General features: G+C 38.0%; 1 protein-coding gene across 3 annotated transcripts in view; it reads left to right on the forward strand.

Moving 5' to 3' along the window:
• The window catches only part of RALGPS2 (Ral GEF with PH domain and SH3 binding motif 2), a gene marked incomplete at its 5' end in the record, with an annotated part of 101,821 nt that extends 76,491 nt beyond the window's left edge, over positions 1–25,330 (forward strand). For 2 of the 3 annotated variants that reach the window (XM_082002840.1, XM_082002838.1), the window contains 7 exons: positions 6,079–6,133; positions 11,310–11,387; positions 12,955–13,060; positions 13,795–13,887; positions 21,430–21,535; positions 22,751–22,842; positions 25,072–25,330. In XM_082002840.1, the coding sequence (XP_081858966.1) occupies positions 6,079–6,133; positions 11,310–11,387; positions 12,955–13,060; positions 13,795–13,887; positions 21,430–21,535; positions 22,751–22,842; positions 25,072–25,101 (560 nt within the window). In that variant the 3' untranslated portion in view covers positions 25,102–25,330. The remainder of the gene's footprint in view (positions 1–6,078; positions 6,134–11,309; positions 11,388–12,954; positions 13,061–13,794; positions 13,888–21,429; positions 21,536–22,750; positions 22,843–25,071) is intronic. The other variant, XM_082002839.1, reaches the window with a different exon arrangement.
• Positions 25,331–25,688: the final 358 nt, after the last annotated feature.

Below are 25,688 nucleotides of genomic sequence, written 5' to 3' on the forward strand. Positions count from 1 at the left end.
TTTTAAGGGTGGAGTCTCATATGTGTACCACCTAAGGATAAATGTTGAGGTATGAACACAGAAATACTTATCTGAAATTGAGAATGTAATTTTGGGTGTTTAAAAAAATCAAAGGTGGTCACATTTACAGATTGTGTTTGTAGCAGTGTTGGATGCAAATTCTTTTCTAACTTTGACGTGTTTTCTTTCTCAAACTATTTCTTTTTTTTCCACTTATTTTTCCTAATTACAATGATATGGACGAAAGCTCTGGAAAAACTAAAGCTCTTGAACATTTGCCTTTGTTTGTATGTTGCAATCACTTGAGAGTAATGTGAGCCGTTATTGTAAGGCAGTCAGAGAAATTAATGCTGCAGAGTCAAAGAAAGGTATTTTAAATTAGTGTGAATTAATGTAAGAAAGTGCCTTTGTAAGAACAGTACATTTTTCATACCTAAATTGGCATAAAATGCACACAAGAATATCAGCATCTTAATGAATTCCTCTATTAAGTCACCATCTTGAAGTACTTGAATTCTACAAGGGATTATATTTCTCTTTAAATAAATGAAGTATAGGTGTAGGTATACAGTGTATGCATTTACTTTCAGGTTTTTGGCAGCCTATACAGTAGGGAAGAACTCTGCACAGCCAATGTTTGTTTGATTCCTTACCCTGTAGTATACTGTTCAGGTGTTTAGGAGACTGAGTCAGCAGCAGTCTGCGTCAGAAGATCAAAGTTTGGGTAGGGTTTCAGGCAGAAGAAATATGTTTGGGTTTTTTAATATTCCATTTAAATGAGTATACAGATGCCTGTCTCTTCCCCTAAATGTGGATACCCTGTTCTGCTATTGTGAACTACTACTTTATTAGCGATAGGGTAAATATAAAAGCTGGATACTACTTTAGGTTAAAAATGCACATGTAGGTGCCCAGATTTGAGGGGAGGAGACGGATATACAGGAGTTCTAGCACCCCATTTCCTTCCCAATCCTCATTAGTCCCAAGGCATGTGGTCCAGGTGTTTTGCAACTAATGCACCTGTACAAACCTCCTGTTTCTGTCCCATCTTTATTTGGTTATTTGCTTCTGTTAGCTTTTTACGATGAAACTCATTATCAGTGATGGTATTAGAAGTTTGTGTTGATTCTCTGGCATCATACTGCTTGAGTCGTTTGCCAGTCTTCACACCATTCTTACTTGCTAAACTAGCAAGCCAAAGTTGAGCTATTTAAACTTTACAATAGTGAAATGATAATGAGCTAGTTAAATATATATGAGGATTTTCAGGATGGTCATAGACTGAACAAGACAGAACATAACTTTTAAGGCGTGGAGTCCATCTCCATGATGTTAGGTGGGCTACAGCAATTGATATTCAGGCCTCTTGACCAATTTTTTGTGTTTTCACATTAGAATTTCAAGCTCTACCAGGTCAGTCACCAGCTATAGTGACTAGAGCTCTGGAAACACTGTGTAACCGGAGCCAAGAGACTGTCAGTTGCAGATTTGAGAAGAGGAAAGAATTTTTAGTCTGAATACTTTTTAAACTCCTTGGGGTCGGTTTGTTTATATTAACACCTGTTTAACTTTGGGGACTAACTTCTGGATAAAGGAAGCCTGTGTTAAATGTTCAGTATCCTTGGACTTCCAGCAACGAGTGGATGCTGTGACCGGGGGGAATGGGTATGCAATGGTATAGGCATTCCCTATCGCATAACTAGGAACCTAGCCTTGCGCTGTTTGTGTGGCTGTAGCATAGATGTACATATATGCACACCTATCAATGTGAACAGAAAATTCACATCTGTATTCAGCCGCAGTACTAGAGCTCTGTGTAAACATCTTGAAACTTCTCAGATGATCATCAGCAGAGTTAGTGAAAAAAATATTTTGCTCATTGCTGTTACTCCTAAGGTAGGAAAAAGCCTTGCTGTTATGGGGTGAAGATAAACACAACTCTGATCTATTTATTTTTTAACTCTGTACAAGAAAATTTTAATTTTAATAGCAGTAGAGAAAACTAGAAAGATAGTGGCTTATGTCAAGTGGCTTCTTACATAAAACCAAAATTTGCGTAGACCATTACTTAATAGAAAGGATTTATACTACCTAAGATTTGTTATTAAGTTTAACCTGAAGACCTCTTTGAGGTTGTTGGAAAAACTCAAGTATTGAGTACATACTTGAGAAAGATTTAAGAAGATGATATATTTTTGAAGTAATGAATGAATGAAATATTTCCAGTAGAGGTGATAGTCCAATAGTGAATTTAATATTTAAACAGAATTTGGGTAGGCATCTAACTCTTAGTAAGTTAAAACAGTTCCTTTCACCTCTGTGTTGTTTTGGAGGGAGGGGTGTAATGTATATTCTTTTTTTTTTCAGGAAGGGGTTTTTTTTAGTATCGGAACTTCTGTTGTGAAAAAAAATCTAGAGTTTTTTAGAATCCAAAAAAATCCTGTAAGAGATGTTCTATATAGATGTGAGAGGGCTAGTCAAATGCTAAAATTCAATCTTTTCCAGTTTTTTTTTTTTAAACTTGTTTAAGCATCAATATAAATGTTAAATCGATAGCTGTGGTGTTTGGCACGCTTTTTTCTAAATTAACATTGCTTTTAAAAGTGTAAGTGGTAATTTCTGTATAGATTAAACTTTTTAAATGAAACTGTTTATGAAAGTCCCAAATTCCTTTAACTTTTGTAGCTGTACCGATACTGTAACATGGATTATCACCTTCTGAAAGATGACATTTCTTTCCTTATCTCTTTTGCTCTAGATTGCTTTGCATTTTTAAAAAACGTTAGCTTTTAAATGTTTCTGTGCTTAGTAGTGTGTTTGAAATATAACTTTCGTAGCAAAGCTGTTATAGTTGCCATCAAAATATCATTTCAGTTAAAATTTTGATGTATCAACCTATTTTAAATGTAAAAAAATTACTTGATACAGTATTGTTAGTGGATACTAGTTATGTTGGATTCTATCATGTGGCCTCAACCAAGCAGAGTTCTAGCCATATTGAAGTTGCACTTCTTGTTAATGTAAAGCTAAATCTATGCAGTAATAAGGAAATAGATAAGACTTTAATTGTCCCTAATAAATTCAGTGTTGGCTGGATTACTAGGGCAAATGGAAATTACTGCACCATTTTGCAGGACATACTGCTCCAAGTAGTAACAAGGAAAATTTCGGTTACGTGCAAGGAAAATTTTGTTTCACGTGCAGGTTGTGAAACACAGTAACAGGTTTCTCGGAGAGATTGTAGACACTGCATCCTTGAAGAACGTGACTAGATGAGGCCTTCAGCAATCTGATCACCAGCTTAGATTTGTTTCCAGTAGGACGGTGGACCAGATGACCTCTCAAGGTCCCTTCTGGCCAGTAACCAAACAAACAGGAGAGATTCTCTCTTTGGACAGGTCTGGATCAGGCCACCTTAGAAATGTTCCAGGACCTGCCATTCTGGACCATTACACTCGCTTAGAGTAATGCAGTCTGTGCCTTAGTTTGATGTGAGCGCACTGATAGTAGCAGCAGTTACTCACTTCCTGTTCATGCCATTCTCTTATTTTGTGCTCCTTGCTGTGTAGATAGCTCAAGAAATTCACTCTTGTCTTTGCAACAGTCCAGGATGCTGGATTCCCTTTCTTGAGACATCATCATACTTGAAACCTACCTTCCTAATTGTCATTCCACCTGCTAAAAGGATTTAAGTTCTTACTATAATATGCTCTACTTTAAACAGTCTTCCTCAAAGACAGTCACCTGGGAGGTCTTACCCAAAATACCTGCTTAAAGTTGTCTCTGAATTCTGTTACATCGTATTCTGTCTCTGCATTCCCAAACCACATTACTTGTTTGTTTGAAGGGACTTTGCATATTGCCTTACAAAGAGTGCAGCTGTGTTTTTGTTTGGATGAAATAAATCACTGAGATTTTCACTGTGATGTGGGTGTAGAATTTGCTGAAAATATTAAGTGTTTCTTCCAGGAATCTATAATCTTTGCTTTGGGATTTTGCAAAGACTTCTACTATAACAGCAGGTTCCATCTGGATAAGTTAATCCAACTGGTTCCTCCAGTTTTGCCTGGGATAATTCATGATCTGTCTGGCGGTATTCCTGTATAAAAGTGCGTAGAACAATGTGGACTTCAGTCCACACATTCTCTTACTTCTCAATGGTGCAGGTCAGAAGTAAATTGTGCTGAACACAAAAAACTTGATTATTTTTATAGTCACTTCTTACTCACCTGCTTTGTGGCACCAGAATGACTGTTTGCTGATAGATTAAATTTGTGCAGGCAGTCACTTGAAGTAAGAACACTTACTTCAGTAGTAACTGTGACTCTTTAATATGTTGTCCTTGCAGCTACAGAGGAAGTGTAAGTCACAGAACTGTACTTTTCTTTTATGCGCAAGCTACCTGCTGCTGTAACCTTTTAAGCAGTTAAATCCTTAAGGATCGATGATCTGAGAATGCAAATACTAAAATCTTGACACTTCCAGAAAATAATTAGTCATCTGTTGGGTATTGTACTCCCTTTCTTGCAGACCTTTATACCTAGCTTAGGAGCCAGTAGCTCCATTGGGACAGTGTCGTTTCGTCTATACAAGTCTCTTTTACAATAACTTTAGCGTGAACCAGATTAGGAACTTCCTTTAGGAAAAGTTCAACATAAGCCAAGACCAAATTATCCAGTATCCCTTAGAGATCATGTTAATATGAGGATGTTGAGCTAATGTTTGGAAAAGAGGCATCTAAATTGAATTGGATGGCACATAAAGTGTCTATTTTCTCTTGGATTTTGCAGGGAGAGAACTTTGGTCCATGCTGAGATTTTCATGGCTTTTGCCTAGAATTGCCCCTGCTGTGTGTGAATTTTTATTGCCTTCATCTTTACTCTGTGTTTACTCAGTGGATATCCAGACTTACCTTTGTACAGATCAGCTTTACTCTTCAGGGCACCACTGTTCCCTGCTGGTTTTCTGTGTGAAATTACAGGGAATTTGTTCCCATTTTCAGCCTTTGTTTCTCTGTGGGAACCCTTAAGTAAAGTGCATTGATTCAGATTTTTTTTTCCCCCCCTCCCAATTTGTCTGAAAGTCATTGTAAATCAGTTCTTCCTTTTATATATGGGTATTCAGGAGGCAGAGCAAACAAGCTGTCAAGTTACTGTGCCAGAAGGTGAGCTTTTAGCAATGACTGACATTGAATTAGGCTGAAACTGAGGAGTTGGGATTGTCTAGAGCCAAAAACATGTGTTGGGTTGAAGTGGAGGGCAACGATGGTGGCTGGCATGGGAAGCTGATCTGGTCTGAAATACGAAGAGCTAGTAAGACAGCAGCTTGAACATTGTTTATCCTACAGTTAGGAACTGAAGTTACTGAGTTGCAGATACCAGTACCGTGTGTCTATATTTAAATACTAATTTTCAGTTGATGGGATTTACTGTAATTGCAAAGTTAGTATGTTATTTATGAGCCTGCCATGAATGGACGTGTCAGATACTTGGATTTTGTGTTTTTCTTCTACTTTAAATGTTTAAAATAAAATACTTGCAGTAATGTTGAGTTGCTTTGTGAAGCACAGAAGGAAAAAAATACTGTTGTGATCTGATATAATAAGTTGGGGAGAGCTTTAAAAAGTTGCTTAAGGCTTCTCAGATTGGCAAAGCCTTCTAATATATTGGAGATTCGACAGTGAGTTTGCACTACTGCAAATTTGCACCTCTGTTATGACCATGTATGACTTCATAAGGCATTATTTAAATAAGTGACCTTTCTTTTTAAATGCCTGTTGTGTTAATCAGACAAATCCGTGTTCAGGATATTCTCTAAATTTTGAAAATGCCTTTCCCATGTATTAGTGCTCCTTTGCTTCAGTTTCTTAGTGTGCAACTAGACCCTGTCCCTTCAAATCTCTACCTCAGTTTAGGTGAAATTCCTGAATCAAATCAGAGTATTTTCATTGTAGTATTTTAGTGAAGTATTTTTTACACATTTAATCTTCAGTATTCTGAGGAGGAGAAACAGACATAATTGGAATAGATAGATTGTAGGTGATGAAATAAAGTATGATTCATTTTTATCTTTTTCAAGGTAGCAGTGATGGTTCTGAACTCAGTGAAGAGACTTCCTGGCCAGCATTTGAAAGGTAAGAAAAACTGCCGCACAAAACCTGCATTTCTCTATTCAGACATCACTGCTTACAATCTCTTGCTCAGTCCTGAAACTGATGCTTTATTTTAGTCATCTAGAGATCTTCTGTATGTAAGAATATTAATAAATGGTAGGAAGTTCACAGGATCTGTTAAAGCAACAGAGAAGTACCTTCTGCTCACTAGTAGTTAATAGGGCTTTTGTCTAATTGGGTGCTTACTCACTGCACACATTCTTCTAAATAGCTCAAACAGAGCACCATTAAACCCCTAATTATTCTTCTGGTTTTATATATTTGTATATCCTGTGTATGCTATTCATGTGACCTGTTTTTCACTTTCCTTGAAGATAGCCCTGAGATTTCATCCATTCTTGGACCCTTTGTTCTTGTCATTGACACTGTCACCTGTTTTGTTTCTCTCATCTGCTCCTTCACTTCACTGTTACTTGCCCTTGTGTTACATGGGAAGACATGACAATGCCCCTTGCTAATGTCAGATTTTGTGGTCCAGAATTAACATATTGCTCCTTATCCAGTACCTGCAAATCCTCAGGTGACACTGACCACTTCAATCCTTTTCCATGTTGTATTTGAGAATGTGGAAAAAGACCTGCTGCAATTTAATGTAGTAAAAGTTGGAGATTTCATCTTCCCACAGCTGAGTAAGAGGCCCAATACAGTGCATAGTATGCTTCTATAACTCAATTTCAGGTAATCCATCGGCTTCAGAGTACCAGTGGATGACTTTTTCTACCATGCTTTGAAGACATGTTTTGCAGAAATTATTGTCAAAGAACTTTATAGTCAGGAACTGTTACCACAAAGCTTATCATTGTGGTAACAGTGAATCATTAAGGTTGGAAAAGACCCCGTAGATCATCAAGTCCAACCGTCAGTCCAACACCACCTTGCCCACCACACCATGTCCCAAATTCTGCTTGAATTCATTGAAGCAGTTGAAGTTCTGTGTTACTTTTTGGAAGAGATCTTTGAAAATCTCTCTGTGCCAAAGGTGAACTTTCTGATACTTAATGCTATAAATATGATTACATACATGAGGAAGTGTCCTTAAAATTCTATTATGTAAGCAGTAAAAACATTCCACATGAGCATAGAAAGACAATTGGGTCAGAAAGAAAATGTCTATCTTGCATGTGCTCTGTGATGCAAGATGCAGTAGTCAAAAGGTTTTCTTGCTCTTCCTTCCCTGCTGCTTCATGGAATTAATCAAGTTCAGATTATTTCTCAAAGCTAAGAAGTTATATGGAAAAGCCTTATACAAACTGGTGAACTGAGTGCTTTTACCCCAAGTAGCATGAGAAACTTAAAAATTATAGTAAGCCTCAGGCTTAAGCTCATGGTAACAGTTTCCAGAATTGTTGTGCAGGCTTCTGAGACAAATCAGAGGTTTTTCATCCCTGTCCCAATGAGAGCCAGCTGACCCAGACTCCCCCAAGTTAAAAGGTTTGCTCCATGCATACAGTTATGTAGGAAGATTCCTCCTTCTCCAAATTGCACTTGCCTTCAGTACTTCTTTTTTCTCTTGAGAAAGCTCTTTGAGAACTTTGAAGTTGTATGTTTTTCAGGGTGAGTTCTCTTGCGTGCTTCCAGGGAGAGGAATTGCGTTCCTTAGGGACATTCAAAGCACCATACGTTAAATTCCTGGAGATGTGCTGCAACCTTTTGTCTGCTCCTTGGTTTATAAGATGATGAAACATGTTTTGGAATGTAATAGGTAATACACTGATATGCAAATGTCAAATGTTGAGATAACTAGAGAGGGTGTCTCTCTAGCTTTGATCTGCACAGTAGGTTTCCATTCTTATAAGAGAGTCTTATAAAGTCTTTTCACTCATATAAAAGAGTGAGGGAGAAGCATTTGTTGTCTGAAGCTAACAGCTACTGGAAAAATTGGGGTATATCCACTACTATTAATCATAGAATTGTACAATGGTTTGAGTTGGAAGGGACCTTGAAAACCATCTAGTTCCAACCTCCCTGCCATGGGCAGGGACACCTTCCACTAGACCAGGCTGCTCAAAGCCCCGTCCAGCCTGGCCTTGAACGCTTCCAGGGATGGGGCATCCACAACTTCTCTGAGCAACTTGTTCCAGTGCCTCACCACACTCATAGTGAAGAATTTCTTCCTTATATCTATTCTACCCTCTTTCAGTTTAAAGCCGTTACCCCATGTCCTATCACTACATGCTCTTGTAAAAAGTCCCTCTCCAGCTTTCTTGTAGGCTCCCCTTCACATACTGGAAGGCTGCTATAAGGTGTCCCTGGAGCCTTTTCTTCCCCAGGCTGAACAACCCCAATTCTCTCAGCCTGGCTTCATAGGAGAGGTGCTTCAGTCCTCTGATCATCTTCATGGCCCTCGTCTGGACCTGCTCCAACAGGTCCATGTACTTCTTATGCTGCGGGCCCCAGAGCTGGACTTGGTACTCCAGGGGGGTCTCATCAGAGCAGATTAGAGGGACAGAATCACCTCCCTCGACCTGATGGCCACGCTACTTTGGATGCAGCCCAGGATGTGATTGGCTTTCTGGGCTGCGAGTGCACGTTGTTGGGTCCTGTTGAGTTTCTCATCAACCAACACCACCAAGTTCTCCTCAGGGCTGCTCTCAACCCATTCTCTGCCCAGCTGGTATTTATGCTTGGGATTGCCCCGACCCATGTGCAGGACCCTGCCTTTGCCCTTGTTGAACTTTGAGGTTTGCACAGGCCCACCTCCCAAGCCTGTCAAGGTCCCTCTGGATGGCATCGCTTCCCTCCAGCATGTCGACCACACCACACAGCTTGGTGTCATCGGCAAACTTGCTGAGGGTGCACCTGATCCCACTGCCCCTGTTGCTGACAAAGGTGTTAAACAGCGCCGGTCCCAATACCGACCCCTGAGAAACGTCACTCGTCACTGGTCTTCACTTGGCCATCGAGCTGTTGACCGCAACTCTTTGAGTGCGGCCATCCAACCAATTCCTTACCCACTGAGTAGTTGATCCGTTAAATCCGTGTCTCTCCAATTTAGAGGTGAGGATGTTGTGTGGGATGGTGTCAAATGCTTTGCAGTAGTCCAGGTAGATGATGTCAGTTGCTCTTCCCTTATCCACTAGTGCTGTGACCCCACCATAGGCAGCCACGATTTGCCATTAGTGAAGCTATGTCAGCTGTCACAAATCACCTCCTTATTTTCCATGTGCCTTAGCATGGTTTCCAGGAGGATCTGCGCCATGATCTTGCAGGGCACAGATGTGAGACTGACTGGCCTGTAGTTCCTGGGGTCTTCCTTTTTTTTTCCGCTTTTTAAAAATGGGGGTTATGTTTCCCCTTTTCCAGTCAGTGGGAACTTCACCAGGCTGCCACGACTACTTCCTATGCAGTGAGAATGGGAATTCAGTATTTCCCAGTGATTTAGGAACAGGATCTCTGGGTAGGAGGGCTTAAATCTGCATCATATGCCTAACAGGAAGAAACAAGGTATGCCACACACAGATTCTGCAGGTAACAGAAGGAGTTGTAACAAATGTTCTTGGTTTTCCCGGCCTTCCTGTTTGTTGCTGGGAAATGCAGGAGGCATGAGAACTAGTGTCACTGATTGTTTATAAGTGCAACAGAAACTTAGTTTGAAACTTGAGAAAGAGCTTTCAGCATTGGGGTGTCCCTTTAGGCTAATCAAAATTACGTGAGGAACTTTAATTCTAAGTCCTGACAGTTTTGTAGCATGTACAAAGTGGCACCTCAGTCTTTTTGGTTGTCATTCTGAGTGTCTCTGAATAGATTTCCCTGAAATAGCTCGAATCCAAGAGCGATAGCCTCCTTGTTATGCAAAAAAACAAGCTTAAAGGTAAGAAGAAAACGTATTTCATTTGCATGCAAAATATATGTACACACAAATATACAGCTTACATTACGGGTTTCTTTCCTTCATTTTAGTTATTGTTTTATTTGTCTAAATCTTGAATGTATTTTTAAAAAAATTCATAAACTCAAAGATTTTTGTTATATTGAAAAACAAACTACGGCACATTCTGGGATAGTTTAGTAAATGGTAATTCATTAGTATCTTTCTGATAATTTTTCTTGCAGCAAAAGCAATAGTTCGAGCTGGTTTAAAAAAACAAAGCGACAAAATCAAACCGAAAACCGCCATTCTTCTTGTTTAATGCTGCTGACCTTTTCTGTATCCCTTCTGTGGTATTCGGAGTTCAGACTGAAACATGATAATGCAACTTGTTTAGGTTTCCCATTCTGAAAAATACTGCCCTGTCCATATATAAGCAGCTTTCCAGCTAATGCAAAGCCCCTCTCATAGGTGACAGATTGTTAGATCTATACTAAGGAGGTTGTGCCTGTAAAATTCTCATAGGCCTGCACTTAACTGCCTGCATCTGCAGAATTAGAGGTGATTTTGAATCTTTCAGCATACTACAAACAACTAGAAAAACAGATTAAAAAGCAGGAGGTGAGGACAAAGTGCCTATGTTTCTACTGGCTTAAATGGAATTCAGTTGACGAAGGGGTCTGATCCAGAAAAACAAGGTTCAATGAAGCAAAGCGGTATTCAAAAGGCAGGTCTAGAACACAAGTTGTGACTAGGGGTAACACTATTGATCACGTTAAGGACTCTAAAAAGTGAAGCTTATAGGAGAAGTTTAAAGCTTATATGAACTGGAGAACTGAAATACTGCTTTGCTTATTTCAATATCGCTCAAAACAACAGTATTTTAAACAGTGTCAGGCACATTTTGATAGTGCTTCTGATTCCTTTCAGCTTGGGTGTGTGCATACTCATAGAAGTTGAAACTGTTTTTTGGTAGTAACATCTAAAGTCAGAATTTAAAGCCAAGTTTTATTAAGATGCTTCCTTTACACGGATCTAATCTCTAAGAACTAAATGCAGACTTTGCTCTCAAAATGTATTATTTTTCAGTGCCAATAAAACACTTCAGTATTACGAGTTCTGACAAAGAGAACATCTGATGAAATCAAAAAAACATTATGTCTACCCCTGCATGCATTTTTCTAAATAAAATTATCCTTTGTTTCTTATGTGGAAGAAGTGGCTTTGTGATATGCACACAAAAAAAATTACTGTGCTGTTTTAGCAGTCGTGCTGTTTGTGTGAATAAAAGTATATGTAATACGTACAATTTATAATGGAATCCAACAGGAACAGGTTGTACCATTCTCTCGGTCCGGGGACAAGAGTGTCACGAAATGGCTATCGAGGCCACATGAAGGCCAGCAGGTACAATCCCCACTGCACACAGAGGTGTCAAACTTTCCCTCTGGTGTTGGTGATTTGGTTTGGTTTAATAATTAAGTGGGTGTTTTCTGATGTTCTCTTTCTAACTTACATGTCAAAATAAAGGTAAAGACCTTTTTCTTCAAACTTAAAGCTTTCCTTTTCTGTGACTTAATCTATATCGCCCTAAGGGCTTTTGTTCATTCTGGTCTGCAAAACCAAATTCTGAACCGTTGGATCTTTATCTCAAGGCTTAAAGATGTTTTACCAGAGGTAGCTGTTTAACTGCCTGCCACTGTGTAGCAGTGCTAGTAGTTCTCATGTGGACAACAAAGCTGCTTCTTGTGCTAATGGATGGCATGCAAGATATTTTCTTTGCTGGCAGTTCTGTATTGAATTTCTTTTCCCCTCCTCTCTGAAATCAGAGATATGGCTAAAATAAGTAACACGTTAGATTTGGCCCCAATTTATTATATATATAGTGTTATTTGCAAGCTGACGGAGTAATATAACTGATTATTCTGATTAATTAAAATACAAATTCTGTCTCCAGCTGTGGCACTGTAGTTGGGAAAGAGATGGCCATTAACTATGAAACTTTTTTCATGTTAAGAAGCAAGCATTGTCTCACTGAATTAAACTCATGTTCGCATCTATCAGTGTCCAAAACTGTCTCCATATCATCATCCTCAGTAGGTGCTGCAATGAAAATGTTTCCTAGATTTCCAATTTACTTTGAACGTTCATAAACGTTAGGGTGGATGAAACAGCAAATCCTGGCTTGCTTCAAAACAGGTTTCAAGCGCTGTTCAATGTCTTGCCTTTTCTAGAAAGCTGCTGGGTTCAGCAATTTAGTTACATGACATTGACGGAAATGATCCCTGTTGTAATTCTTTTCTGATTGAAAATGTTTTGTAAGCCAGTCAGCTTTGTAATTTTAATAAAGCTAAGTTTTCTTTTCACAGTGCTGTACCTGGCATTTGTTTTGGCCCATTGCTCATAGATCTATGTAGGGTAGATGATTAGCAGAGCACCAGATGCATTAAAACACCTTAAAGCTGTGGTTTGGGTTTCTACTCTTTATTACTGCTCCTGCCCACTCTTCTTGCTTTCAGATATTTTAAAGATTGTGCATGTTTGAGCTATGCTTTGGTTTTGATGTGCTGATGATTCCAGTGTTTCTAACAAAAAATTAATCTTTCTTACAAGGGCTGGAAGAGAGGTTTTTAACACATACAACAACTGTATGAATGTACTTCAAATGTTTGCTTTTTAAAATTAATTGGTTTTGTATTTCAGTTGTGTCTTGAGGTTTTTTTGTTTGTTTGTTTTTTAATTAAGGATTACCTGCTTGGCTAATTAACTTTTCTGGTCACTTTTGCTTGTGAGTCTAAATTCCACAACAGCAATTCCTTGTAACAGCCAAAGTCTTTTTCCACAATTAAGTCCAATAAATAAAAAGTTGACATTTCTAAATAAAAATACACATTTGTGTTAGTTTGTGGTAATGATTGGAAAACTACTTTAGGAGAAATATTTTTTCACACAAATCTTCACATGCTCCTTTCAGCTCCCTAGAATCTGAAGATTTGGCTGTTCATTTGTATCCAGGAGCAGTTACTATTCAAGGTGTTCTCAGGAGGAAGACTTTGTTGAAAGAAGGCAAAAAACCTACAGTAAGATTTTTTTTTTAATTCATTTTCTCATCGTCTTCCTTTGCCCAGTTATAAATACAAGAAAATGGCCATTGTGCAACTCATTCAAATGTCTTGAGATCTCCTCTGCCTTGCTGATTAAGGTTTAGGATCACTGCCAGAGTTTGCATTCTGCTGTTTGGTGGAATTACTCACTTTATACGGTTATACCCATAATCTAGGGAGTAGAAGAGAAGTGTAATGCTACATAACATTTCTTACAATTACTGATAACTTTAAAAGAGAGGAGCATGTTTTGCCTTCCTGAATGGTAGGTGGATCCTAACAGTTTATCAATAGATAATAACCCTTAACATGTGCATTGCAAATGTTTGATTATGAATTACAAATCGAAAGACATATTTGTGACACTGGGGGAATACCTTCTGGCAGAACATAAAATGGAAAAGGGACAAATGTACTCATAACTCAATGAAGTGTTCAATAAGGGTTGCAGAAAGTATAGAATAAGATGCAGAAAACTTTTGAGATTAGTGGGGAAAGGCACATGTTCTTTCTACTTTCTAGATTTTTAATGCATTCATAGGCCTACACAAATAACTTGATACAGCAACTTTGGGAACGTGGCTGATGGTTTGGCTGGACTTTTAGTGCTGTCATGTTGTTGCAGGATGATGCCTGCTATTTTACAGCTCAATATTATGAAATATTTCACTTCTCAATTGCACTTTTGTTGTTTTTCTCTTTTCTTCTAGGTAGCATCTTGGACGAAATACTGGGTAGCACTGTGTGGAACCCAGCTCTTTTACTATGCTGCAAAATCTCTGAAGGCTACAGAGAGAAAACATGTATGTATAACAGGCATATTCCAATATCATCTGCCAAAATTAAAATGTGATTTCCTGATGTGCATACTGAGAGTAGTTCAGGACTTGCATGATTTCTAGTCAGCACTATCCTGTCTTCTAGTCAGTCAGTCACCTCATACGGATATGCCCTAATGGAAATATCATGCACACGTTTATATGCTACACCAAGAACATCTGCTTTGCATATGCCATGAGTCTCTTTGAATTTGTTGGTCTATAAGGAAGGGAACTATGTCACTGGGTCTGTCTGCTTTTCTAAGGTAGAAGTCGTATCTTTTGATGATCTGAGTCTTGCAACGGTTTGTTGCTACTTGAAATCCAAACAAGCATTGATGTGGAAAGGCTGAGAAGTCACTACATACGACATTAAACATGTACCAATTTCATGTATGTGGTAAAATTAGCCTACGCTCTTTTTCTGTTTAATCCTGTAATCCGTTAACTACAACGGAGTACAAAACACTTCATATGTTAAGCAGAGAGCTAGCATATCATATTATTCTGTCTGTCTTTTTATTTGCTGCAATTTCATTTGAAAGAAGCTAAAAATACTTTGCTTATGTGGGGAAGTAATAAAAGGATTTTCTGTAGATGTTCCAGGGATGTTATGATGTGCGTAGTTCCTGTTTTCATTGGTTAATTATAATGGAACAGGATGCCGCCAGAGATTCTGTTAAGAAACTGAGTAAAATTTGAGATACTTGCATTTTTTTTTCCCATGTTCATTCACTACTTAAAACCACTACTTATAGTTGCCTTGGCCAGTGTTTCAGTTTTTCAGTGACAGTTGTCATAAATTAAACGTTTGCTTTGCATAAAGCTTACATAATTTTACAAACTGAGATGTACTTCTAGAGTCCTTTAACGGGACTATCTTATTTCTTTTTGGTACAAAATACTGTTTTCTTATCCTAACACTTTTATGTTTAGAGGGTAGAGATTTGAAGCTTAAGATTTCGGATTAGTAGACTCCTGGATATTTTAATTTTCTGTGTGGAAAGTTTGTGTGTAATGTTGTGTCAATCTATAAAAACTTGAATACTTTCCAATTCTATTGAAAGTAGTTCATTAGGAAACAGTATTCTAATACTCCAAGTAGTTTAATAGTAGCTAATTACTTGTAGAAATACTTGCACCGTTTCTTTGCCATCATCCCTCTGCCCCACCCCTGCTGGCTTTGATTGCTTAGGTGAAATCAGAACTGATCCTACTTAATTTGTCTTGCCCATTAAAACAACACTAGCCCAGAGCAAAGGCCAGCTAGCCCAGCATCCTGTCTCCTGGGTGTCTTTAGAGAAATGTATGTATTTGGATGCATTCGCTTCTGGTATCAGTGAAAACCTTATGGAAGGAGTCTGCCTCATTAAAAGTAAAGGTAGTTGGAAAGAGCAGACATGTAAACCAATATGAGCAGAAATGCGAAGTATTAAAGAAAAAGAAAAAACCAAGAGAGAACTTGTGCTGGCATTATGTCACTAACAGTTAGTTGCTTGTTTTTTCTGGAAAGATTGAGAAATGGAAAAGAAATTTTTTGTAATGTCAGACTTTGTGCTCCTGTTACTGATGTGTTGCCTTTAGGCTTTATGCCAAAAATGCATTTTGTTTTATTTTAAGAATAGAATATGCATTTGTAAGTCTCTCTTCTCCGCTGTCTATCAAAGTACTGAATGATGGAAGACTTTACCATACTTGTACCTATTCAATCAGAAGCTTTTTCAGTATTGTGAATAAATATTTTAAAACAATCTAAATAACATACAGGTTTAGACAACTTGGGAAGATTGCATAGCTGGTAATTTTAATGTTTGGAAATTAAGTATATTGAATTTTTGTGGTCCATTTGCTTATACGTTTCCTTCAGAATAACAATTTTAATCATTTAAGTGGTCTTGCCCTCTATTTAGGAAAAGTAAATGAAGTAAAAAGGTAACAAATGCTAACGTTCAAGTCTGGTATCTGATCTTCTTGAGTCTCTGTTATTGCAAAAGCCTTTACTTTTGTCTTGAAATGCAGTCATATTTGTTTAGAATGCTCTTTCAAAGATTATTTTCTGCACCTGTTGAATATTCCCCAAGTCACTGATGTGTTGCGATACCTACAACAACTAAAATACTAGTGAACAGGGACTAGTGCCTAAGAAGCTAAAATCTGTCTTTCATCCTTATGTTCTCCTGTGTATTTGTGCAAGGATGTGCCAGCAGACGAATAATGAAGTTTGCAGATGCTAGGAGACATTCAAGTCCATGATGCTGTCTGGGTTGCCCATCAGAAGCCTGCCAGCATTATGGCTTGCAAATAGCAGGCGGAGTTTGAGCATTGCAATGCCCAGGAAAGGGAGATGGAAGAGCAGTAGTAAAAAGCAATGACTGCTAGAGCAGATCCTTTTTTTTTTTTTTTTTTTTTTTTTTTAGCAGTTGACTCTATGAAATTGGACTGAACTATCCAGCAGAACCTTGGATTTGTCTGTACACAGCTGATGTCTTGCTTTTAGCTTTTTAGGACAGCGAACCTATTTTGTTCTCTTTGTGGATGCAAAGCATGTTATGAAGCTCAGACCTCTGATTTGGTTTCCCAGGTGCAGTCATGGTTAAAGTAATGTAATACCTATTAGCTACGGTTTGGGTTGTCTTTTATTTAAACAAATAGTTCACAGTGAATGTACATGTACTCCTGCTCCAAAGGTTATTATAACACAGAGTATAATCTTTATGCTGAAGTTAAGGTGGAAAATAACCTGGTAACTGCTGTGGGAGGCTGAGCTTGGAGGATTAGGGGGAGAGGCTCCAGTTTATTAAACAGCCTAATAGTAGGTGGTCAGTTACTGTTCAGCTAGTCTACTGGTGTACTTCTAGCCTAGCTGTTGATGGCTTAGATATCCATCCATTTCACTACAGGGTTATTGTGCAAAGCATCAGCTTTTGTTCTGGAGTCTGTGAAGATATCTTCTGAAGTGTCATGCTTCAGTGCACATTTGGTTGCATTTTCAGAAAGACAGTTAATCAAGAGAGAATAAACTGTAGATGGTCAGTCGTCTGTAGATAGATATTGCATGAGTGTATGTTTGCTGTACAAATACCATCCAGTGAGATCTCCAGGAGGTCTGTTCTGCAAAATAAGGAGATTTGAGGCTAGATCTAGGTTTTGTTTTGTTATTCTCCAGACTAAATGGATAAAAAGGATGATGCTGTCCACTTGAAACAAGTTTCTTTTTCAAGGATTGGTACATTTGAGATTTACCTAGCTAAAATATTCCAAGCATCTTCTGGAGCCATGTAAATATCTGTCTTTTCAGCTTCCTTTCTCAAGGCCTCTGTGACATGGAAAGGAACGCTGGCAACAAAAAAGTCAGCCTGCTATATAAAGTTTCCTGGCTAGAGCGCTCATGGTAAATGTATCTTGATTACAGGCATGCTTTTGAGCGTGCTGCTGCTGCAATTGCTTCAGGCAGCTGAGACCAAGGACTTGGAATGCGCCGACACTCAAAGCTCTTCCAGGCGTATAATAGACAACCTCTTTGGAAAATTACCTCATAAAAATCACAGTATAATCCAGCAGAAAGGGCAAGAAATCCCCTCCATTTTAGACACGGGCAAGCCAGCTCTTCTTCTTGTGCCAGTGGTCAAAGACAAAGGAGTGCCTCCAGTGGAGTGTGTATTCTAGATGTGAATGTAGTCCAAAGGAAGAGGATGCTGTAGATACCTGGATGTGACAAACTTTGTTGTGCTACGTATACTAGGAAAGACTAGCAAATATAATGAGCTTTGTATTTTAAATAGTGAACAGGTTGTAGTTATTACCATAGTAATTGCAAATTGTCTATAATGAGCACGTTAACTTCAGAGCCCAGAGATGCGGTACAGGGATATCTGGGAGGAATGTGTGTAGAATGCTTAGGGTTTTATCTCATACGCTGAAACAGTACCCACAAGCAAGCTTCTGTGATAAAACTATAGCTCTTGTGCACTTTTAGAAAAGGGCACTATTAAAAATAGCCATCATAAAATTAGTCATAAAGAAAGCATTCAGCCTGAAAAATGTGAATATACCAATAAAAAACTGTTTATAGTGATTGAGCTGGAAGAATCTTGCCAAATTCGGTGACAACATAGCATGCATGAGAGGTTTTTCCCTGTTTGTAGGTGCTTGGAAAAGCAACAGAGACTTTTTAAGTTCATGCCTTGTTCATTCCAAGCCTTCCATTGCATGTTACATTCAGAATTAGACCCATTTATTGGCACTCCAGAAAACTTGGTAGTTGTTGCTCAGGCACTTTCACTGAAATACCCTGATAAAGAATGCTGTCATTCTAGGAAGTATGTTCAGCCACGGAGAAAATGATTTGAATATTAGAAAGCTGTAAAATCTCAACAGGAGATGAGGAGGAGGAAATTTGTAGATGCCAAAAGGTTGGAGTGAAAAGTCTGTTTTTGATTCAAAGATTTTTCTATAAATGCCTTTGAGCTCAGAACAACAACAACAACAAAAAGTTACGTGAAGCCTAGCACTAGAGCTGTGTAGTTTTCTGTGAGTATAATAAGGGTGTCATTCCAATGGCCTGTGTAAAAAAAAAAAAAAAAAAAAAAAAAAGAAAAAAAAAAAGAAAAAAAAAAGGCAAAGAGGAACCAGGAACATTAAATTACAATGGAGCTTTCATTCCCTTCATGTTAACAAAGCAGACTTGCTTTTAGCAAGGCTCTATGCATCAGTGGAGAATGAGCTGCCCTGGGGGACTGTGTAAACATGGAATACAAATCCAGCCGTGCACGGGGATGGAAAACTGACATGTGTTTCAAGTGATGACGGATTGATGCTGGCAGGAGACGCTTTCCTTGTGTGGAGCTTTTTACTTTTTGGAGGAGTACCATGATTAACTAATTGTTTTGAATAAAATGAAAAAACAAGAGAGCTCTGGCAGTTTTGATGGCACGGTAATTTAATGTATTGTATACCTACTGTTATTATGCATAACTGAGACAGGAAAGTGCAAATGTGCTATTTTCATGAAACTCCAGAAATTAGTGCAGTTCAGTTGCTGATGTGTAACCTATTAAAACCACTTTGTGACTCAAATTTCCATGTCTCTAAAAATGCTTTGTAGGAGTGCTTGGAAGTTTGCATTTTGCAGGTCCCTTTTAAGTGTAAGTTGTATCATCTTATTCTTTGACGCCATGTCTTCAGTGGGTCCATAGCAAGTCCTGAAAATATAAATATATATATATATATATATATATAGTATAAGAACTCATGAGCCTTATTTTATTCTCCTTACTTTATTCCTTTTCCCTGTCTTTATTCCTTCTTTCAGATAAAATTTTTTAACTTTTTTCTTCTTAACTGGAATCTTCAAAGAAATTTTAGTTTCTGTTTGGAAAGAAGTTAAGTTATTCAGCACTCCCTGCAATGAAATGTTGTCTGATAGCACTTTATAATTTACTTCCTCTTCTTATGAGGTGTTACCAAATCTGTCCGCCTCCCAAAGGCAGTAGAGTTACTTAATTTTAGTATATGTGATTCTTCAGGTTTTATGAGGAACGATCTTTTCCCACAGTTTTATCTATAGTAATACCAAAAAAAGGGCATCCATTTTGAAGTTTGGCAGGCAGGTCTTTTCCTAAGAAGAGTCATCATCACTTTTACGCTTAAGCTATCTGTACAAGCATCCCTTCAAAGTTTACAGGCTTTTATGTTTCCACTGACGTTACACAAGTATCAGCTGAACATGACTGGTGGGAACTTGTGATGGAATGGTTCCTGCAAGTGTAACTATAGTGACATAAGGAGGGCAGTACACAGATGATCCATTCAAAAGTTTGTAAGGTACAGAGACTACCTTATAAATACTGAATTCTTCTAAGTACTGAATTCCTAAATTATTTTGAACTTGGTTAAAATACTTTTTGTTTCAACTCTTGGTCTAACAGTTGTTCATTTAAAGTTCTAATGTATTTTAAACTGAGGTTTAAAATGTAGCCTGTTGCACAAGTCCCAGACAGATAAACTTTTGTTGATATTCAAAGTCTGCAGTTAATCTATGGCATAGATTATAATAACTGACATTAGACTTGCACTGGAATTTTATAAATAATTATATTCCCATATAGAAAATATTCTTAGAAACTCTTAATGTTGCTTGCAATACCCTCAAACTTACTAGCAGTAACGCTTCCTTTTGCTGAACCAGAGTTCTAGATTTGTAATGGTAAAGCAATATTTCTAAAATGACACAAAAGACATTTGATGCTTAATGTTGTACATCTGCTGTGTGGCTTTAGTGTGAAAAGTATTCTAGAACTATAAATTCATTTTAATGAATAAAATGTCCCTGAGATGGTTTTAGATCTATTGTTTCTAATAATGTGATTGAAGAGAGGTCAAAATTACTGTGCTAGTAAAGAGTTTAGAACAGGGATTTCACAAGACAGGAGGAAGACACATCTGAGATGTACCAGCATATAGCAGAGTTGGACCTTCCGGTCAGAGAAGTGAGGTTAAGCACTGCGGAGGGTAAGAGTGCTAGGACCAATGAAAGAAAGTCTGTGTTGGACCCGTGAATGTGGGAAGAAGAGATCTGGCAACTAAAGACTTGAGAGAAACTGAATTAATTTGGTATTAGGGAGTGAATGGGACTGCCTGAGCAAGTAATGAGAGGTGAAGTGTGAGGGTCTACCAGTAGATAGCAAGGAGACCAGGGAGAATAAAGCTTGTGGTTTGGAAATGAATTAGATTTAATGGGCAAGGAGCCTGGAATGGAAAGGAGAAGCCTGAGAAGCTGAAAATAATACTGATCGGGTGAATGAAAAAGAGAGTGGGGACCAAGGAGCTGTCAGGAGAGGGGCTACTATAGCAGAGACAGGTACTGTGCTTAGAAGAGGCCTAAGTTATATGTCACTGTGTGAGTAACACCTTGAGCAGGAACACCCTGTCATTTTGAACATCTTCTCAATAAATGAGCGTGTTCTGCACACTTGCTTATTGAATCTGCGCCCTCGTTTGATCCATTTCATTCATCAGGTCGTAATATTTGATTACACCGTTGTGTTGTCTTGTCTCATGTTGCGTGTAATTACAGACTATTATAATAATTAATGCATGTTAACTTTGAATAATTATGCCACATACAAGTTTAGTTCTTCTGTTTATTAACAGTGGAGGGATTAGCTTTGCATTTGTTGATACAGGTTTTTTGATCCGTACACATGTGCAGTAATGTGGTGAGGAATGCTGTTGCATTCATACAGTGCAGTTTAGATGTCTGTTGACATGTTTTGAGGGATTGTGATACTAATTGTAATTTATTCTAAATATCATTTGTTGTGCTAAGTTCTGTTTTCACTAATTCCATATAAAATTCATAAACTTTCTTAATTTTATGAAGTGCTATGCTTCCTTTGAAGTTATTCTGTGTCTTTAACAGTGTCACTGAGACGAACTGCCCTTTTGAATACTTAGTCTGTGCAGTGCAGTCAGTCTGGCTGAAGCTTCTTGTTTTACTTCAGTTTACATCTCTGCTTGTATTTTCAGTTCAAATCCACACCGAGTAAGAATGTGTCAGTGGTGGGCTGGATGGTGATGATGGCAGATGACCCTGAGCATCCAGATCTCTTCTTATTGACTGATTCTGAGAAGGGTAAGAATGCTTAGTGCCAAGAGTGCAGTGATACCCGGAGTAAACATTTACTTTGCTGCGGTTTTCATAAGCAACTAAATGAAATTGGAAGGATGTTACCTTTGACTTACTCAGCAGCTCTCCAGCACGTCATGTTTGCCTCTAGAATGCTATGGGAACAATTGTCCATGGAGAATCCTTAGAGTCTTCATTAAGTTCTAAAACTCTCCAAACTAACAATTCCAGTTGTGATTTTTATTGGCAATATTCATCTGCATTCTTTTAAACGATATTTAGACCCCTCAGAGGCATTTTCACATATGTGAAAATGTAAGTAACAATAAAAAAAAAAGGTTCAATATTTAGCTAACACTAAGTGCTTGACCAGTCTCCAAATGAAGAAGAAAACCCAAACCATCTGTTTAAATGTAGCGGTATTACCAGGAAAAAACCTACTAAGAGATCTTGACTCTTCTGCAGAGAAGCCTTGATTTCCTTTACTCCAACATAGTGCCCTGGTTTCAGTTTAAACTGTGAATAAATTGTTAACTGTTCTATAGCACTTCAAACTGTGCAGAAAGAGCATCATAGAAGTTCTGATAAAGGAGTTTAACATTATTTATTGCTTTATCTGCTTCGGGTCTTAGTATATATTTCCAAGCATCTATTCTAGCACCACTGACATGTGGTATAAATTATGAATGCTTGTCAGCTTAAACTTGGCAACAGCAACCTGAAATGTTTTTGTAATACTTGGCCTTTCTGAACCCACACAAGCACTGTATAACACCAGACACTGAAAACAGTAGTCTGAAATGTATCAGTATGTTTAGGAACAATTTTCAGGTATTTTCAAATGCGGCTTTCTAGAGTGCATTTCAGTGCTATCTTGCACTTCATTAACAAATTATGAAATGATATTATAAATGAATTGCAGTAATGGCAATGAAAACAAACATTTTTGTTGTATGATTCTGAGAAATGTTTTGTTCTTTCCTGGTTGACACTGGGGTTAGTTGAAATCTAGAATGTTGGAAGGGAAGACAGGCAAGCTGAAGCTTCTCTCACAATAGGTCAAACAATTAAGTTGCACCTATGCCAGCCAAAGTGTAAAGTTATATGAACCTTCTGCTATTAAATCTTTTCATAATGTTTTAATTTAGAGTTGTTTTAATATGGTGTATATAGTATTGTTTGTGTTTATTTATCCTTTTTTTGTCTACCTTCCTCACTTAGGAAATTCATATAAATTTCAAGCTGGAAACAGAATGAATGCAATGCTCTGGTTTAAACACCTGAGTGCTGCCTGCCAAAGCAACAGACAACAGGTGAGAGTAAGATGTGGAAAAGGAATAGAAGCTGTTAAGAGCTCAGAACTGATAAATCAAGATGACTGAGCTGTGTATGAACAGCAGTCTACTCTGAGCAGCCTGTACATTGATTTCACATGCTTATTGATTTACCTCAGCTTTCCTGTTTGTCCCTTTGCAAACAAGTCCTTGGAGCTTCTGCAGTAATGAAAAAAGTCTTGGGGCTATCTTGAGGCTAATTTAAAGCAATTGGGAAAATCGAAGGAATGCTCTAAAATACCTGTCTGAGTGGCAATTTTTTTGTCATTGTCCATTTTAAAAAGGCTATTTTACAGTTACATAAAAAGCTGTAAACCGTAGCATTCAATGTCAATTCCAGATAACTCTCCTGTAGTGCCATTTTGTCAGGTCTTGGGCATGCATGTTTTCTGTTGTTTGTATGTATTTCTAAAACGTATAAAAAAGATAGTTTAGTCCTGGGTACATTTGGCAGACTTTGAAAGCAAAAGTAGAATTCTCCATGAATCAAAAAGGAAGGTAAGACTACTCCAACCCCTGTTAAATTCTGTTCCCATATAAATTCTTATTCACCTTTTTCATCAGCAAAATCCTTTTTAGGTTACCACTTTGTCTTCCTGAAATCTCCCTTGGCATATTTGTTCATGGAGTTCCCAGAGGAAGAGTACTACTGAATTTCAAGGGGAAACAAAAGGACCTTTACAGATCTTTATGTGTTTTCTTGTTCAGTTCTGCTTCTGAGAGAAATCTAAGGAATGAGGAGGGTTGCAGAAGCTCCCTTGAAAGGATTTGAGACAGTGCAAAGGAGAGAGGAGATTGTGTTCCTGGCTGGAGAACGTGGGAATAGTAGCAAATAGTGGCAAAGAGTTTGCAAGAAAGTGGTGACTTCCAGGCAAGCCTGAAAACTGCCCTCAGAGGACAGCTTTTATTCAATAAGGCTTAACAATGCTATTTAATGCAAACTTGTTTAAAAGATTCAAGCCCTAGCTTGTGCAAAAGCAGCAGGCTTAAGGATCTTGGCAGGGCCTCCTGTGGAAAATATGACAGCAAAGTGAAGATAAGTGTAGGAGATTTTAAAAGCAAAAAAGAAGGGGAGCATTAATGAAAAAAAACCCTACCACTAAGAGGTCAAAACCCTTGCTACCATAATTTGTTGTGTATTTTCTGTTTTCTGTCATGTTGTGTAGTATATGGGCTCTTGCAGCATAGTTGCCCCCAAAAAGCAGCAGTGCTTCACACAAACATTAGGTTACAAGGATTGGTTTACCAAATGATTTAAAAAAAAAAAAAAAAACCCTGTAAAATTTTCCTCTTGATCGTGATGTGACTCTTGAGCAGTGCTTTGCCTAGAGAGCTGTTTAAAATGGCAGATCTTGTTTGCTTGTTAACAGTGTGGCTGCCTAAGAAAGATTGGATGTTTAAACGTGCCTTCAATAGAGTAGAGCCACTTACCCAGTTGAATAATGTTGGGAACTATTTTCATAGATACTATTTTTAATTTTCACGGTGGAACTTTTAGCCCAGTTGATCGCCTTGCTTCTCCAGGTAAATGGTAAATGCAAAGCAAGAAATGCTTGCTTCAAATCTGACCAAACTGTGTATTTATTGACAGTTATCAGGAATGTGGTGGCTCTTTAATAACCTGAGTAAACAAGAGATGTTGCTGTCAGGCAAATTGCTGATGGGGAGAAAATAGGGATATAAACTAATGTAATGCAAACTAGCTTTAATCTTCATGAAAGGGAGTGATGTCTGCAGCAGGCATTCAGGTTTCCTATGGGAAAAGCCCAGGCAAGTGTTTATGCCTCATTTTTTTAAATCAGACTTAAAAATACTAGAGGGCCTACATCAATCACTGACCTGTGTGCCAAGAGTTCTCTATCTGGGAGTCAAGTGAGAAGGTTCTCCTTGTGTATTTTGGTGCTGAGATTTATCAAATTAAGGTTGTTTTGCTGACAACTTAAATGTCATCAAAATTAATAAGATCCATGGCCACATAATAAAGTGATAAACCGTGCAGCAGTTAAATATTTTTGTTATACCTGGGTTTTCTACAGTGCTAAGTATATTTGTACTGCTGAATAATAGACGCATTCCTCCTCTCCTTTTTTGAGACAGAATGAGCATTAACGATGTGCTTTTAAACAGGTGGCTAGTCTGTGAAGCAGTGGAATGTAAGTAGCTACTACCTGAAGTAAAATCTGCTATCATTTATATTTTTGTTTTCAGGTTCCTGCCAACTTGATGACCTTCGAATAATAGGCTAACTCAAAACAAACAAAAAAAAAACACCACAATTGGAACCAGCTTGTAATTGAGAACAAGGTCCTGATGAAAAATGTGCCAGCTGTATTCTGTGCCAGAACAGAGCCTGTCAACTTGATTTCTGAACTCTGGAGCCCTGAACAAAACCACTAATGGTTGGGGAGTAGAGTCCCCCAAATTAAAAATGGAGTTGCAACATGAATTGCCATGGACCATGCTTCGTTATATTCTCTGAACTCACCTGTGGAAACCACTGCCTTAAAGAGTGAAAGGAAAAACAACATGAAACACCAAATAGTGTGTGTGAAACTTCTGGCGGTGCTGTGCTTGAGTTAAATAGATTGTAGCTAGTTTGAGTTTCTTTTAACTTTATACTAATTTTGAAAATAACTCATCTTTTTAGGCATTCTTAAGAAAACAAGTAAACTGGTATTTAAGAGTTGTATTAGAAGCTATGTATGAACCAGGTAAAAGAGGTACTACATGTTCCAGAGATGATGTTTAGACTATACCAGTTCTCCTTGATGGGAGCTTGTCCAAGGCACAGTTAGCCTGGAGCAATGTTACTTCTCTCAGACCTA

This window comes from Phaethon aethereus (genome assembly GCF_964289735.1).
Source record: "Phaethon aethereus genome assembly, chromosome: 8".
Lineage (NCBI taxonomy): Eukaryota > Metazoa > Chordata > Aves > Phaethontiformes > Phaethontidae > Phaethon > Phaethon aethereus.